The sequence below is a fragment of the Melanerpes formicivorus genome, unplaced genomic scaffold, assembly GCF_026170545.1.
Source record: "Melanerpes formicivorus ecotype bairdi unplaced genomic scaffold, bMelFor1.0.p_v2 SCAF_177, whole genome shotgun sequence".
Classification (NCBI taxonomy): domain Eukaryota; kingdom Metazoa; phylum Chordata; class Aves; order Piciformes; family Picidae; genus Melanerpes; species Melanerpes formicivorus.
In genome coordinates, this window is record NW_027142529.1 from 508,638 (window position 1) to 525,247 (window position 16,610).

General features: G+C 48.8%; 2 protein-coding genes across 2 annotated transcripts in view; both read right to left on the bottom strand.

The window, feature by feature from the left end:
- Window positions 1-16,610, bottom strand: part of LOC137457384 (zinc finger protein 135-like) — a gene marked incomplete at its 5' end in the record, with an annotated part of 102,039 nt that overhangs the window by 30,786 nt on the left and 54,643 nt on the right. The window lies entirely within an intron of this gene.
- Window positions 8,243-9,145, bottom strand: LOC137457394 (olfactory receptor 14A16-like; the record flags this gene model as incomplete). Its single annotated transcript, XM_068169293.1, has 1 exon — window positions 8,243-9,145. A coding segment is annotated over exon 1 (903 nt), but the record flags the coding sequence as incomplete, so codon positions are not given.

The following is a 16,610-nucleotide window of genomic DNA, read 5'->3' on the forward strand; positions in this document are numbered from 1 at the left end:
CTTCCTTTGTAAAGACACTCCCTCCTTTTGATCCCATCAACCCCTCCTCTCCTTGCTTTAATAATTGTCTTCACAATATTCATTCATCATTAACTTAATCCTTTCCTCTTGGCTCATTTCTGATGTTGGTCTTATTTGCAGATACATCATACTGCTCTTTTTTATAGCCATTTCTGGCTCACTTCATATGGCTACAACCTGCACCTGCCTGACTGCAGGATGGATAAGCCATACAAACCAGGGTATCAGACATGGTAGAAAGATTAGAGCTGCTGTTGCACAAAGAGAGAAGAATGACACTCGTTTGACCCATGGCCCACCAGGCAACCAAGGCAATGTGTCCCATTCCAGTCCTTTCCAGGTATGGACTGGTCCATGAGCTGTTTCCCTGCTGTTGGTGGCTATATTTATTGCTGCCTCCCCATTGGCCTCAATCTTTAGGCACCAATCAGATGTATTAAACTTTCCACATCCACCTCCTTCCTCAGCTAATAGAAAGTCTGGAGAGTCCATTTTGGTGCATAGCCTCTCACACCTGAGTTTGGTGTTTGGCTAATAGCACAAAGTACTACTGCAAAGTAAAAGTACAAAATAACAACAATAATGATAATAATAAAAAAACAAATTATAAAAAAGAAAGAAAAAATATTTAATATAAAAAACAATTTAACATAATAATAATTTTAAAAAACCCAAACAAATAAACCCCATAAGGATTACTAACAAAAAATAACTATTAACAAAAAGCATAAGGATTAGTAGCAAAGTAAAAGTTTACAAAAATTTAAAATGAAAAATAAGGACAAAATATTAAATACAAAAAAGATTAAAAAGAAAATAAAAAGGGAAAAAATAAAATAAAATAAAAAAGGAAAAAATAAAATAAAATAGTAATTAAAAAATTTGATTATAAAATAACTTTAAAAATTAATTAATACAAGATTAAAGTATGTTAAATAAAATGCAAGAAAAATTAAAAGCTATAAAAAAATCAATAAATAAAAGTAGATTTAAAAGAAAAATAAAATTACCTAAAAAATTATTAAAAGTTATAGACCAAAAAATACAGATAACAACAAAAGAAAAAATATTTAAAAGGCATATTAAAAACATTAATTACATTTAAAAATTAGATTTTAAAAATTAAAATTAAAATAATTAAAATTAAAAAATAAAATTAAAATAACATTCAAAAATAACATAAAAATAAGAATAATATAAAAAAAAATTTAAAATGTTAAAAAATTATAAAACCAAAACAAAATAAAATTAAAAAATTAAATATTAGATTACATTAAAAAATTAATATATTTTTTAATTTATTAATATTTTAAAATTGAAATAAAATATTAGAATTTTTTTTAAAAGATTAAATAAAACAAACATACAAAAATAATTAAAATATTTTCTAAATAAGATCAAAATTAATAAATTTTAAAAATTGGATTAAAAATTAAAATTAAGAAAAAATGCTTTAAAAAATAAAATACTTAAAATTAAAATTAAAAATAGAAATTAAATTAAAAAATAAAAATAATAAAATTCAAAAATTAAAAAAATAGTTTAAAAATCTATCAAGAAAAAATCAACAAAACAAAAGAGAGGATGTATATTTTATAGCTAAGGGGGTTTAGTGATAGCAGCAAGAAATGTCTACCCCATGCCAACTGCAATCATCGCAATGAACAACGGCAGAGGAATCAAGGCCATGAGCACACAGCATTTCCCATGCAGTCGAACATCGATCACAACAACTGCTATGGTAATCTGGGATCAAAAGCATCACTCAGAAGAATGCACCACAGCACCGTGTGAATTAGGACTGGCTGTTATGATTGTTTAATTGTTGTGTGACTAGAGAAAATGTTCCTATGGATTTCTGTGTCACCTCACCAGTTTGCCTTAGTTTTAAATAGTTAATGGGAGAGTAAAATTTCCTTATAACACAACATGCATTCTCATTTTAGGTTAAAAACAAAGAAAGAAAGAAAAGGCCTAGACCATGAAGTAGCCCAGGGTAAGCCAGGGATGGATCAGGACAGAGAGAAATAGAGAACTGAGAAGTGTCCTTGGTGTGCTGCACCCTTGCTCTCCCAGCCTTGCACTGCTCTCCCTATGGCTTGGGGGTTTGTCACCTCCTGCCAGCTCAGTGCATCTGTGCTTGGATCACAGCCAACAGGGAGCTGAGAGAAAACTTTGGAGGTCAAAATCTTCAGGGTCTGTGCAAGTGGCAACAGATCCCAGGATGATTCAGCATCCAAGGTTCTCCAGATCAGAGAAACCCCTGATGGAAGTCAATGATCTCCCCCTCTAAAAACAGTGACCCTAAAGCCAGAGCCTTGGAGCTCTCCTGGATCACAGCAGCTGTGTCCAGCATCTCCCCCACTCAGACATCTCTCAGGCACAACCTGCACCAAGGGCCAGCAGCAAGTCAGACTTCTCCAGGCTCAGTTCTTTTGTCCTAAGAATGCCAAAGCTTTGCAAGGGTTTGCCCTGAGCTCCAGCAGAAGGAAACCAAACTCCAGGGCAGCCTCTCTGCCATCCTCCTCACCATCTGTCTTTGGACAGACACCTTTGCTGTCACCAGGGGCAAGGTTTCTATTTTGCACTGGACCCAGCCAGCTCTGTCCCTATGTTTGTGTGCTTTGTGGTTGCCTCCAGGCACTGCCATAGAAATAGATTTGAATTCAGGATCCCTTGCAGTCAGTCAGGGTCAGCTTTGTCCTTATCCACTCTGTCATTCAGAGGCTCTTGGATTAGAACACATTCTGCTGAATCACTTTGTAAGCCCCAGGTGGGCAGTGACAGCAATGGGGAGGTTGGAAAGGGTGAGGAGCAAAGTTGTCCACTCAATGTCAGCCCTGAAGGACAGATGTTCCTGCAAGTGCAGATGTCCTGCTGAGACAGCCTGGGTCAGTGTCACTTGGGGAATTATCATCTCTGCTCTGAACTGAAATGGAGTAAAATATTTTATCTTTGGCATAAAATAATTGAGCTTTGTGAGGTGCACTTTGAAATCCTGAAGAGGATTGCAGAGACACAAACATCTCCTTAGGGCACTTGGGACTCATTGCAGGAACCTCAGGTACTGAGAGAAGACTGAAGAAACTTCTCCAGAAGTCAGAAGGAAAACACAAAGTGCCTTGAAGCACTGATTGGCCCCAGTGAGGGGCATTACCAACAAAGCCTCCCAAGGGCTCCTTAGAGAGCTCAGTGGAGGCCATGATTGCAGCAAACAAAGGCAAAGTGCAGGAGAGCAAACTCTGGGTTTGGTTTATGGAGCAGAAAGGCTAAGCCCTGACCACAGTGCCTGGGCAGGCAGATGCTGCCCCTCATGTATGGGTCAAGGCTCCTCAGGTGCTGTGGGGTGTAGGGTTTGTGATGCTGAGAGAAGGACAAGAGGATGGCAGTCCCCAGCCTTCCTGGGGGTGTTTAAGGAAGCACTGAGGACCCCCTGGTGCCTTAGGAAGTCTCCTCACAGGCCTTGGTTGTGGATGACTGCCATAGCCAAGAAGGCAAAGCCTTGGGTTCACCTGATGACTTCCAGCCTTGCCAGTGATCATTGCCATCCCCACCACAGGTTGTCCTACACTGTCCCCCACACTGGGTTTGGTTTCTGCAGCAGAAAGGCCAAGCCCTGACCACAGAGCCTGGGCAGTCAGATGCAGAGTGGCTCAAGCTAAAGTTTGACCTCCTTGGCCTTGGTGGCAGAGGCAATTGCTATAGACAGGAGGAGAAAGACTTCATTCCTACTCAGGTTTCATCCTTGCAGGTGGTGCTACACTGCCCCATGCCTGCAGCTCTTTCCCTTCATGCTCTTGACACCCATCTTGCTTTCTAGCAGCTCTCACTATGACATTTCTGTACCCTCCCTGCTCTGTCTGTTCTCCATGGCCATTTCTTGAAACACAGAGCCAGGGCCTCTAGGACCACAAGGATCCCCTTTGAGTTTCCTTTCTTTCTCCTCAACTCTTTTATACTCTCAAGGGCAAGAAAGGATCTGCCTGGCCTCAAACCACCTCAGAACATCTCCACTCTGGACCCTAAAATTTGCACTCTATGGAGGTTGTCTTCCTGTCCCACAGTCACTGGAAGCTGCATCATTCCCAGATTTCAAGCATGTGCCCACTGCATCTGTAGTGCCCTGAGCTTGGACTTCACCAGGTTCCAGAAGCCCCAGTCCCTCAGGCTCTCCGCCCCAGTCCCTCAGGCTCTCCACCCCAGTCCTTGCTGATATCTTCTGAAACTTCTCAGTCTCTTCAAAAGTCCTTCAGAGCCAAAGTCCCAAAGCCAGACACCAAGAATCCAGATGTGGTCACAGCAGGGCTGAGTGCAGGGGAAGACAACTTCTGTGTCTGGGTGGCCACACTCCTCCTGCCACAGCACAGCTGCACTTGGCCTTCTGCACTCTGCTCAGCCTCTGCTCCATCCCAGGCCTTTGGCAATGGTTGCTGCCAGAGGCCTTTCTGCCTGAGCACAAAGCAGAACCTCCAGCTGTAAAGCAACAGCCAATGCACCTCCCTGCTGCTTCCTCTCAGCTTGGCAGGCACAAGGGATGGCACAGTCCCCAGCCCAGCCCTGGGCTTGCTGCTGGCCAATGACACAAAGGGATTGGAGTTTGCAGTGACCTCACACTCACCTCAAGGCCATGTGGCTCCTCCTGCCCTAGGAGCTTCTCAGCCATCCCTAATGTTCCAATGCTGGTCCAAGGCCTCAGCCTGCTTGTGGCCTGGCAACTGAGCAGGCACAGGATACCTCTCCAGAGCCTTCCAAGGCACGTCCCTGCTGCTGCCTTTCATCTTCTCCTGCAGCCAAAGCCAAGCCCTGTCCCTGATGCTGTCCCTTCAGGCAATCAGGTGGCAGGGAGGTGACCCAGTTCCAGGGCTCTTCCTGCAGGGGCCACCAGGAGCTTAGGGACAGGGAGTCACACAAGTCCCTTGCACATCACATGCCTTCTGCTGGCCTGCTGTGGACTCTGGCAGCTGGGAGGCCAAAAGCACAGAGCCCAGCCAGGAGTCAGGGGCTGCCCTCTCATCTGCTGCAGCAAGTGACCGCCCAGTCCCTTTCCTGCCCTCTTCCTTCTGCTGCTCTATCAGCTGCTGAGCCAGCAGTGACCTCCCAGCCCCTGCCCAGCCTTGTGCCTGCTGCTGTGCAGGAGATCCTGAGGCACAGCTGAGCTGCCCACGGTATTGCCACCCATCTCCACCCTGTGTCCATGAGCTGCTCAGACACAGTTCACCTCCTGCTCCTCTCCCATGGCCATGAGGCTGCTCTGTTTGCTCACAGGCCTGCCAGGGGCCAAGCAGAATCACTCAAGTGTGAGAGGGGATACCAAAGAGGGGTCAGAGCATAGGAAGGAGGTTTGGGACTGAAGTGTTCAGGGGCGGGCTGAGGCCTCAGGGATACCTTTGAGTGCTGAGGCTCAGGCTAAGGCTTAGGAGTGGCTTTGGTGTCCTGATGAGTGTCCTGGGCAATGCTCAGGTAAGGACAACCTTAGAGGGGTAGTGGCTGGTGTGGGGATGGGCTGAGGGCAAGGAGTAGATGCCAAGGGTAAAGGCTGGGGCCAGGGTGAGCAATGATGGCAAAATCATGGTTAGGGCTAGGTTTGAGAGAGGCTGAGCTTGGAGGGGTGAGATGAGGCCTGAGCTCTTATGAGATAGAGATGGGGACTGGGTTCAGGGGAGGAGCAGAGGGTAGGGGTAGGGTTGGTGGGGACAGCTTAGAGAGAGTGTAAGAGGTCCAGGTTGTACTAGGAGGGGATGGAGCTTAGTACTGTAAGGGTACCCACTCTTTGTTGTGAGGAGACAGTGGATCAAGCTCGTACTGGGAATGAGGCCAGTAGGTACTGAGGGAGGCTAAAGGAATCCAATTTGTACTGGGAAGGAGCTGATTTTGTACTGGGAGGAAGCCAGTGGATGCAGTTTGTACAGGGACAAGGTCCAGTATCTACAGGTAGGAGATAGGATGATGCAGTTTGTGTGGGATATGGCCCAGCCTGTACTGGGAGGACTTAAATCACAGAATATGAGGGGTTGGAAGCGACCTCCAGAGATCACCCAGTCCAACCCCACAGCCAGAGCAGGATCCCCCAGGACAGGTCACACAGCAACACATCCAGGCAGGTTTGAAAGTCTCCAGAGAGGAAGACTCCACAACCTCTCTGGCAGCCTGCTCCAGGGCTCCAGAACCCTCACAGAACAGAGGAGTCTCTTCATACTAGAGGTGGAACCTCCTGTGTTTCATCTTGCATCCATTGCTCCTTGTCCTGTCACTGGGCATCACTGCCAAGAGCCTGTCACCTTCCTCTGACCACCCCCTCTGATATTGATAGCCATTGATCTGATCCCCTCTCAGGCTTCTCCTGTGAAGCCCCAGGGCTCTCAGTCTTTCCTCACAGCAGAGATGTTCAAGTCCCTTCATCATCCTCATAGTCTCTGTTGGACTCCCTCCAGCAGATCTCTGTCTCTCTTGACCTGGGGAGCCCCAAACTGCAGGGATCCAGTTTGGACAGGAAGGGGCCAGGCTGTACTGGGGCAGGATTAGGGTTTCAGAGTGTATGGGGACAAGGCCCAGTGTTACTGGGAGAGGCCATGGGGTGAGCTTTTACTGGGAGGTGTAAAAGATTTTTCTAGGGGGCACCAAGGGCTGCTGTTAGTACTGGAAGTGGGCCCAGTCAGTACTGGGTTGGAACTAGAGTACAGAGTGAACATGTGGAGGGATGCAGTAGGTACTGGGAAGGCACCAGGGAATCCACTTTGTACTGGAATGGGACCCAGAGTGTACTGGGATGGAGCAAGATGATCCAGATTGTGCTGGGATGAAGCCATGTCTGCTCTGGGAGGGGACCAGGGGATTCAGCTTGTTTTGGACCAAGGCCCAGTCTGTACTGGGAGAGCTCAGAGAGGTTCAGTTTGTACCTGGAGGGGGCCCCAGTCTGAACTGGGAGGGCATCAGGGGTCCTGGTCTGCACTGGGATGGAATCAGGGTTTCAGGAGATGCACTTTGTACTGGGATGAGACTCAGACTGTGCTGGGAGATGGCAATGGGATCCCATTTGTACCAGGGTCAGGCCACAGCTGCACTGGGATCAGGATATCCATTTTGTGCTGTGCTGGGTACAGATGGGACTCGGGGGGGGTCCAAGGGATGCACTTTGTAGTGGCACAGGAAACTGTATGGGAGATGGGAAAGTGATGCAGTTTGTCCTGGGATAAGACCACATCTGAGCTGGGAGGGGTTCAGAAGATGCAGTTTGTACTGAGATGTGACCAGGTCTGTACTAGAAGGGGCTCTAAGGATCCAAATTGTGCTATGCAGGGACCAGAATGTCCTAGAATGTGGTCAGGAAATGCAGCCTGCACTGGAACAGGGCCCAGGCTGTACTGGGAGGGCATGAAGGTCCGCAGTTTGCATTGGGATGGATGCAGATGGTACTGGGAAGGAAGCCAGGGGATTCATTCTGTGCTTGGATGGGACCCAGGATGCAGTGCTAGAGGACAGTAGGATGCAGTTTGGACTGGGATGAGGCCACATCTGTACTGGGAAGGGGTTAAAGGACCCATGTTTGGACTGAGTCTCTACTGGAAGGGAGTCAGGGTATCCAGATTGGACACTGAGGAGGTGCAGTCTGTAATGGGAGAGGGTTGGGATATGAAGGCATGAGGAGAACTCCTGTTCTGATGGCAGTGCTGCTCTGGAGCACAGCTCTGTCCTACAAGCAGCCCTGGACTCTCCCTGCCTGCAGTCCCAGCACTGCCACACAGCAGCACAGTGCCCAAGCTGCCAGAGCACTCAAGCATTGCCCCAGCACAGAGGCTCAGCAGGAGAGGGTGGAAGGGAAGAAAGAGCAGCTGAGGACAGCCCAAGCTCTGGGGCTGCCTGGCACTGCTGCTGTGCTGGGACTCTGCCCCTCCACCTCTGCACACAGGCACTGTCCTGCAGCTCCACAGAAGCCTTGGAGGAAGGAACTCAGGCAAACAACTCCCTGCAGGGTCCTTTATTGTGTTGAACACACAGGGACCACAGCTCCTGATGTCTGCAGCCTCTGGGTCACACCAGACAGGACAACACTGAAGTAGAAATAGTCTGAAAAAAGACATTTGTGTGGGTACAACAACATTCTCACAAGGGGAACAGCACCAGCAGCAGCCAGAACTCCAGCAGCCAGGCTGGGCCTGCACTAAGTGACATCAGAACTGCTCTGCAGAAGAGTTTACTGCTTCTGAAAGCATCCATTGATCAGTTTGCTCAGGGCAGCCTTGAGGTCCTGGTTCCTCAGGCTGTAGATGAGAGGGTTCACTGCTGGAGGCACCACTGAGTACAGAACTGACACCACCAGGTCCAGGGATGGGGAGGAGATGGAGGAGGGCTTCAGGTAGGCAAAGAAGCCAGTGCTGAGCAACAGGGAGACCACAGCCAGGTGAGGGAGGCAGGTGGCAAAGGCTTTGTGGCGTCCCTGCTGAGAGGGGATCCTCAACACTGCCCTGAAGATCTGCACATAGGACACCACAATCAACACAAAACAGACAAAGACTAAACAGACACTGGCCACAATAAGCCAAAGTTCCCTGAGGTAGGATGTGGAGCAGGAGAGCTTGAGGATCTGGGGGATTTCACAGAAGAACTGGTTCACAGCATTGCCCTTGCAGAGAGGCAGGGAAAATGTATTGGCTGTGTGCAGCAGAGCATAGAGAAAGCCACAGGCCCAGGCAGCTGCTGCCAGGTGGGCACAAACTCTGCTGCCCAGGAGGGTCTCATAGTGCAGGGGTCTGCAGATGGCAACGTAGCGATCGTAGGACATGGTGGTGAGGAGAAAATACTCTGCTGAAATGAAAAAGAGAAAGAAAAATAGCTGAGCAACACATCCTGCATAGGAGATGTCCCTGGTGTCCCTCAGGGAATTGTCCATGGATTTGGGCACAGTGGTGGAGATGGCACCCAGGTCAAGGAGGGCGAGGTTGAGGAGGAAGAAGTACATGGGGGTGTGGAGGTGGTGGTCCCAGGCTATGGTGGTGATGATGAGGCCATTGCCCAGCAGGGCAGCCAGGTAGATGGCCAGGAAGAGCCAGAAGTGCAGGAGCTGCAGCTGCCTTGTGCCTGGGAATGGCAAGAGGAGGAAGTGGGTGATGGAGCTGCTGTTGGCCATCTGCTGCCTCTGGCCATGGAGACCTGTCCAAGGAGGGAAAGGCAATGACAAGTTAGGGCACACTTCTCTCAGCCTCATTGTAACCCCTGTCCCTGAGCTGCATGAGGAATGGATCAGCTCAGTCCCATCACTACCAACCCATGGCAGAGTTCATCACAGCTTCAAATGCAGAAGGGACCAAGCATTGCCAGGAAGATTCCTCTGGAGTCAGAACAGAAAATTACCAACAGCCCAATCCCAGGGAATGAGAGTCCCATGGAGAGGTGGAGAAACAGGGACCAGGCCTGCAGTGCTGCAGAGACGCTGAAGGGAAGAGAGAAAGGCAGAGGGGCTGGGGGTGAAGCCATCTCCTTACCCAGCTCTGCTCACTGCTGCTCTCAGGATGGAACTGAAGGGCTTTGATCCTCCTTCTGTGTGCACACTCCAGGAGCCTTCAGCTGAGCATCAGCTGCTGAGATGGAGATGCCTCCAGGAGCTACAGCTGCAGTGTCCTGCACCCACAGTCTCACTGTGTCTGTGACCGCATTGACTTCTCCTCAAGTGAGCTTTCTGCATCCTTCCAGTCCTGGCCACCTTGAAGCTCTCTCTGCCTTCCTCATCTCCATGAGATCCTCTGGCAGTGTACTCAGCCCTGCTGTGCTGTGCAGAGAAGATGCTCCTGGCCAGAGCTGTCTCCTTCAGCACTGCCTGCTTGCCAGCAGCTCCTTCCAGCCCAGGAGTGCGGCCCAATTGGGCAGCAGAAGTCCAGCCCAAGGACTTTTAATAACTCCTCTGGTAGCTTTTGGTGCCCTGTAAACCTGAGGGACTGAGAGGAAGCTGATGAAACCTCTCCAGAAGTCTAAGTCAGACTCAAACTCTGAAGTTTCTTCTACTCTTAATGGGTCCCAGTGAAGCATACTGGGAAAGGGTCCCCAGGGTTTGGTTAGAGCAGAAGGAGAGAGTGGATGCAAGGGAAGCTTCACTGGAGGCACTGAAGCATCTTCAGGCTCTGGTAAGAGCAGAGAACTGAGGCAGTGCTGACAGGTCAGGACAAGCAGCTCAAGGTGGCTCTGCTGCTGAGGAAACCTGGAGGGGTTTCATAGATCCAAATGGCTAAGCCCTGACCCCCAGCCCCTGACAAGGCAGATCCTGTCCCTCACCTGTGGCTCTGGGCTCTGCTGGTAGCAGTGGGGCGTGAGGGTGAGCAGTGACCAGGGTAGGACCTTGTCAGGTTTTGCTATGGTTTGCTTGCAAAGAGACAACTCCTGCTGAAAAGGAATGAAATGTCCCTTTAAAAATACTTTTTATCAGATGCTTTGTGCAATAAAAACCTCTCCAATTAGCTGCAGAAACCTTGGCAATAATTAGAGGTTCAGCAGTATTTAATGAGCCCCATGGAGTATTTGAGTCTGATTACATCATTCTTAGGTACTGCCAGGAGACTCTGCCAAGCTACTGCCAAGAAGCCTCTCAAGAAGTCCAAGGCAGAAGAAAACTCCAAAGTACCTTGAAGCACTGATTGGCCTCACTGAGGCTTGTTACTGACAAAGGCTCCCCAGGGACTCATCAGAGCAGCTTGTTAGAGGCCAGGATTGCAGGGAGACAAAGGCAAAGTACAGGGCAGAAAAACTTGCCTTTGGTCTGTGAAGCAGAAAGGCCAAGCCCTGACCACTGCCCTTGGTCTAGAAGAACCTCAAAGCCTCAAAGCAAAGTTTCTCCTCACAGGCCTTGGTGGCAGAGGCAACTGCCAGAGCCAAGGGCACAAAGACCTTGGTCCTGTTGGGCCTCTCAGCCTTGCCAGAGCCCTTGGCCATCCCTACTGCAGCCTCTCTTACACTGTCCCATGCCTGCAGCTCTTTCCCTTCAATATCTGGGATGAATGCACAAACAGATTTTAGAAGATGAATTAAGTCTACACAGCCTCTGAAGTGCAAACCCAAACCAATGTCTTGTGACATTGAGGGTGCAGGATATTATGGGTATGAAATAGGCTGTTTCCTGTGTCCACCTTATGCAGGTGGACCCTCTGGACACAGGAGGTGTAGCTTATGTGGCAGGAATAGAAGGCACCCAGCCTCCACTGCCACAGAAGGTGAAGGGAAAAGTCTGAACACAGCTGGTGACAAAACCAATGTCTTGTGACAAAGCCAAGAGATTCCAAAACAGGCAGTGACAGGTGAGGAGAACTTCTCCTGGCTAGCTGATGGAAGGGAAAACTCAAGGTTCTCCAAACCAACAACAGGAAGAAGGGACTCAGAGAACTGGAAAAACTCAACAGCTAAGGCTGTGCAGTGTTGGTGGCTGAGAAAAAAGATGACACCAAGATGTGCTCAAGCACCAGCCCTCAGCAGAGGCCTCTTGATTCATACACACCATGGCTTATATATTTTTCTTTCTGTGTCCATATGCCCTTTGTACTTAAGTTTAGGCTTGGTGTCCAGGCACCTCTCTCCCCCTTTTGGTAGCCTGGGGAGTTCTCTCTGTTTCTTCCTTTGTTGTTCACAGACTTTCTTTCCTGGAGTTGTTTCCATTCGTGATTCAAGGGCAGAGCTCTGCTTAGTTCAAGGTTAAAGCTGCCCATGGCCACCTGCTTTATCTACAATTCCTCCTTTTTGCCCAGGGCTCATTATCTTCTGCAGGGCCCTTTGCAGGCATGAGAATGAACAGGGCACTGCCAACATCAGGATTAATCCAATCAGCAATATTCACAACCCAGTTTGTAATACTCTTATGTCTATGTTTAGAATGATCACTTCAGTGTGTACTACACAGACCATCAAATTCTGCCCAGCCCTGACCCTGAGCTGATAACAAAGAACCAACAGCAGCTCGATTTTGCAGGCTGGCATGGCTGACACTGTCCTCATCAGTGGCTCATTCAAGCAAGACTTTTGATGTTTCCTTGTCTTGTTTTGCAACCCAAGATGCCAGTTCCCTTAGCTGAGCTGGTGCTTTGCTGTAGCAATTTGAAGCAAGATTACCCTGGCTGCTGTGTGTTCAGCTTTGTTCTTCATACCTCCATGATCATCTCATTCAGCTCTTAGGCTAAGCCTGCATGGCTTTAAGGCAAAGTGAGTGTGATTAAAGATCATATTACTAGATCAGCTCCAGATCTATGCTGCAGGTGCACACAGCTTTCTGCTTGTAAGGTCCCTGAAATATCTAATTCTTGAAGCTCTAATGAGGCCGAGAACAAATTATCATCCCACATGTTCTGGTTCTCAAAACACCTTACTGGTGTGTTACAATTTAATCTTGACAGGCATTTAAATTCCAGGTTTGATTTACTGCATGCAGCAGTGCTGCCCAAATGTTTTGCTATCCCATGGAGTTAGTTGGTGTGGGCTGAGGGCGTTGTTTCCATTGATCATGCTCTTCAGTAGGCCAAACACAACAAGCAGAGACCCACTGGACCCTGGCACCTGTGGAAACACAAGCATAGCCATGGCCCCAGGTCACAAGATCCCAGGGGCCTTCCCAATCCAGGGTCTGTAAATTGCCGACCTACACTGGGGCCTTTTCTGCCAAAGGATTGCTCACAGACTGCAATGACAAGAAATGAGTTACTATGGCAGGGTTCATACCACTCAGAGAGATGGTTAAATAATTCAGGGTATAGACAGCTTTCCACAGCCTGCTGTGTGGTGTCTCCCCCAACATTCCCTGTGGTGGTGAGAGAAAGTTCAGTTCTCCCCCCCACAGAGAAACCACGGCTATCTCAGTTGGAGAAGCAAAAATGAATATAAGCTGTATTTACAATCAGGATGAGATGCAGTGAATATATATGCAATATACAGGATTTACAATATATACAGAAATATACAGCAAAGAACATAACAGAGAAAACCTTTCCCTCCTCCAACGAGGAGGGTCTCCCCAACTATCCCCCCTTCTACCCATTCCTCCCTTTTGTCCCAGAAAGGGTTAGAGAGACAAAAGGTAATTATTAGGGAGGAAATTCTGTTGGCTCAAAGCCTATGCAAGAATTAGTTTCTTATCTGGTTAGTTGAAGGTCAGCACCCACCAGCACAGACAGAGCACAGCTGTGCAGAGTGTTATAGATGACTCCAGGTAAAAGTTTTTGGTAACAGTTTTATTGGCACTAAAAGATCATAAAAAGGTAATAAAAGGCAATAAAAGGCAAGCAAAGCAGCGTGCTGGGCTGGAGAGGGGACAAAACTCCACCTCCACAGCAGCCTTACAATAGCTTTCTTTATCTTACATAGTTACATCATCTACATAAACAAACTTATGCTAAATGGAAGGCAGGCATATGATAATGAGTCTTAGAATAGGTGGTCAAATCCCTTCAAGGGTCAAAGCATCCACTTTCACCCATGCTCAGCTGTCCAGGCTTCTTATCTGAAGAAAACAAATTCCTAGTTCTGAATGTTTATCTTTAAGACAGCTCCTTCTCAGCCGTGATGTCTCCAATTAACCAGACAGCATCCTTGCAAGTCTGCAAGATATGTTTCTTTCCCTTTACTTTCAAAACAGGCCTCACAAGATCCTGACCCTTAATCCCAGTGCACTCTAAGTCTTATAATTTTAACATAAATCACCAGTATATTCATCACACACTCATGCAGAATCTGCTTGGTTCCCATATCTCACTGATCATAGAATAGGCTGGGCTGGAAGGGACCTCCAAAGGTTTTCTTGTCCAACCTTCCCAGGGACATCCTCAACTAGATCAGGTTACCCAGAGCCCTGTCAAGCCTCACCTTGAAGATCTCCAGGGATGGGACCCCAACTACCTCCCTGGGCATCCTGTTCCAGTGTTCCACTACCCTCATGGGGCAGAACTTGTGCTGGCTCCTCCTTCCTGCACTATCCTGCTTTGTTCCCATCTCTCACCCATGTCTGTGCATGTCCTTCCTCTCTGATCCATGGAAACACAACAGCTTGTGTTCAGTGCTGTGCCCACTCCTCATTCTGAGGCAAAGACCATGCCTGGAGCCATTTCCTCCTGAGCAGCTATTTCTGCAACCTGTTTGCCTCCTCCCTGGGAAGCTGATCCTGCACCTGCAGTCCTATTGCAGAGGACTCGGAGAGCAGAGGTCTTCACCATGGCCTTTTCTTCTTCACTTTCTCCTGAGCAAGGCAGAAACCATCAAGCTAAGCTGTGCCAAGCAGAGGCCCTTTCCTTTGCAGCATTGTTTCATTTGTGCCATTTCACATCTCCTTGGACCCAACTTGGAGTCTCTCACTGATCAGCCACAGTTGTATTTGGGAGCACTGCCCCAGGTGCACAGATTCCTGACCAGCTGAGGGGTAATATTTTCCTGCCTTTTCTACCACATCATCAATACTTTCCCTTCCTCCTGGTGCTGCCCACCCTGTGTGTTTGTTCCTTATTATTGGATGGGGACAGCCTGGATGGATGCACACCCTGAGTGTTTTTCCCACAGCGGTGCCTTGACTTCAGGCAGTCAACATTTGCTAATCAGTTAGGTTGCATCTCTGGACACATTTGGAATGTCTCTTCCTTGGATCAGGAGCCTCTTCCATCCCCATCCTGTGCTTCTAATTCTGGATTATCCTTAAGGGAAGTGTTCATCCACAAGCTCAACAGGAGCCACCAGTGTGCACTTGCAGCCCAGAGAGCCAACTGTATCCTGGGCTACAGCAAGAGAAAGGTGGCCAGCAGGGCCAGGGAGGTGATTCTCCCACTCTGCTCCACCCTGATGAGACCACACCTGGAGCTCTGTGTCCAGTTCTGAAGCACCTATTACGAGAAGGATCTGTAGGGGCTGGAAGGTGTCCAGAGAAGGACCATGAGGATGAGTAGAGGGCTGGAGCTGCTCTGCTATGAGGACAGACTGAGGGAGTTGGGGCTGTTCAGTCTGGAGAAGAGAAGGCTCCAAGGATTCCTTCTTGTGGCCTTCCAGTACCTGAAGGAGGCTATAAGAAAGCAGGGGAAGGACTTTTTAAGGTGTTGGGTAGGGATAGGACTTGCTCCTTGGGGGAATGGAGCAAAACTAGAAGTGGGGAGATTCAGATTGGATGTTAGGAAGAAATTCTTCCCCATGAGGGTGGAGAGACACTGGCACAGGTTGCCCAGGGAGGTGGTGGAAGTCTCATCCCTGGAGGTTTTGAAGGCCAGGCTGGATGTGACTCTGAGCAACCTGCTCTGGTGCGAGGTGTCCCTGCCCATGGCAGGGGGCTTGGAGCTGCATGATCTTTGAGGTCCCTTCCAACCCTGACAATTCTGTGATTCTCAGTATGTCCAAGAGGTATTGTCAGGTATTGGAATTCCAGTGAATGCCCTCCCCCCTCCAGCCCTTCCTTAGGGTTCTCAGGGCTGTTGGTGCACCCCCAGCAGTTGCTCTCATCAGCTCTCTGTGTTGTGTTCTGTGTCCATCCAGAATGGACATTTGCTACCAAGGGCTTTCTTTCTAGATTCAGGTGATGAGATTTTCAGTTCCCTTTCTCCTTCTCTTCACTCTGGCGTTCCTTCTCCTGCACTAGTGCCTGCTGGGACAGGATCCATGTGATTAAGAGGAATCCACTGGCAATTTCTGGGGAGCCTCAGATTCACTAGAGGTGATCTGCACCATGCAATGTCCAGAGCAATGTGAACACTACAGCACTCAAGGGAACAAATAGTTAGAGAGCAGCCCCATGGAGGGCCTGGGAGTTCTGGTGGGCAGCAAGTTCTGCATGGGACAGCAATGTGCCCTGGTGGCCAAGAAGGCCAATGGGATGCTGGGGTGCATTTGGAAGAGTGTGGCCAGCAGATCCAGGGAGGTTCTCCTCCCCCTCTACTCTGCCCTGGGGAGGCCCCACCTGGAATATTGCATCCAGTTCTGGGCTCCCCAGTTCAAGAGGGACAGGGACCTGCTGCAGAGGCTGTGAGAATGCTGAAGGGACTGCAGCACTGCCTGATGAGGAGAGGCTGAGAGGTCTGGGGCTGTTTAATCTGGAGGGGAGAAGGCTGAGAGGTCATCTGATCTATGTTTATCAATATCTGAGGGCTGGGGGTCAGGAAGCAAGTGGCAGGGACAGCCTCTGCTCACTTGTGCCCTGGGATAGGACAAGGAGCAATGGATGGAAACTGCAGCACAGGAAGTTCCACTTCAACAGGAGGAAGAACTTCTTTAATGTATGGGTGACAGAGCCCTGGAACAGGCTGCCCAGAGAGGTTGTGGAGTCTCCTTCTCTAGAGACTTGCCAGCCCTGTCTGGATGTGTTCCTGTGAGACCTGCACTGGATTCTATGGTCCTGTTCTGGCAGGGGGACTCAGAGATCTCCAGAGGTCCCTCCCAACCCCTAACATCCTGTTATCTGTGACCCTGTGAATTGTCACAGGGATCTGAATCCAAAGGAGATCCCAGCAGGAAATACCAAGGCTCCAGCTACAAATCATGAAGTCTGTCTGAACTTCATCTTCAAGGATCCTTCTGAAGTCACCTTCCACTGCCCCCTTGGACTCTTCTGGGCTCTCAGCTAATGCATCCATGTGGCAAGTCCAGCTGCCTTCAAA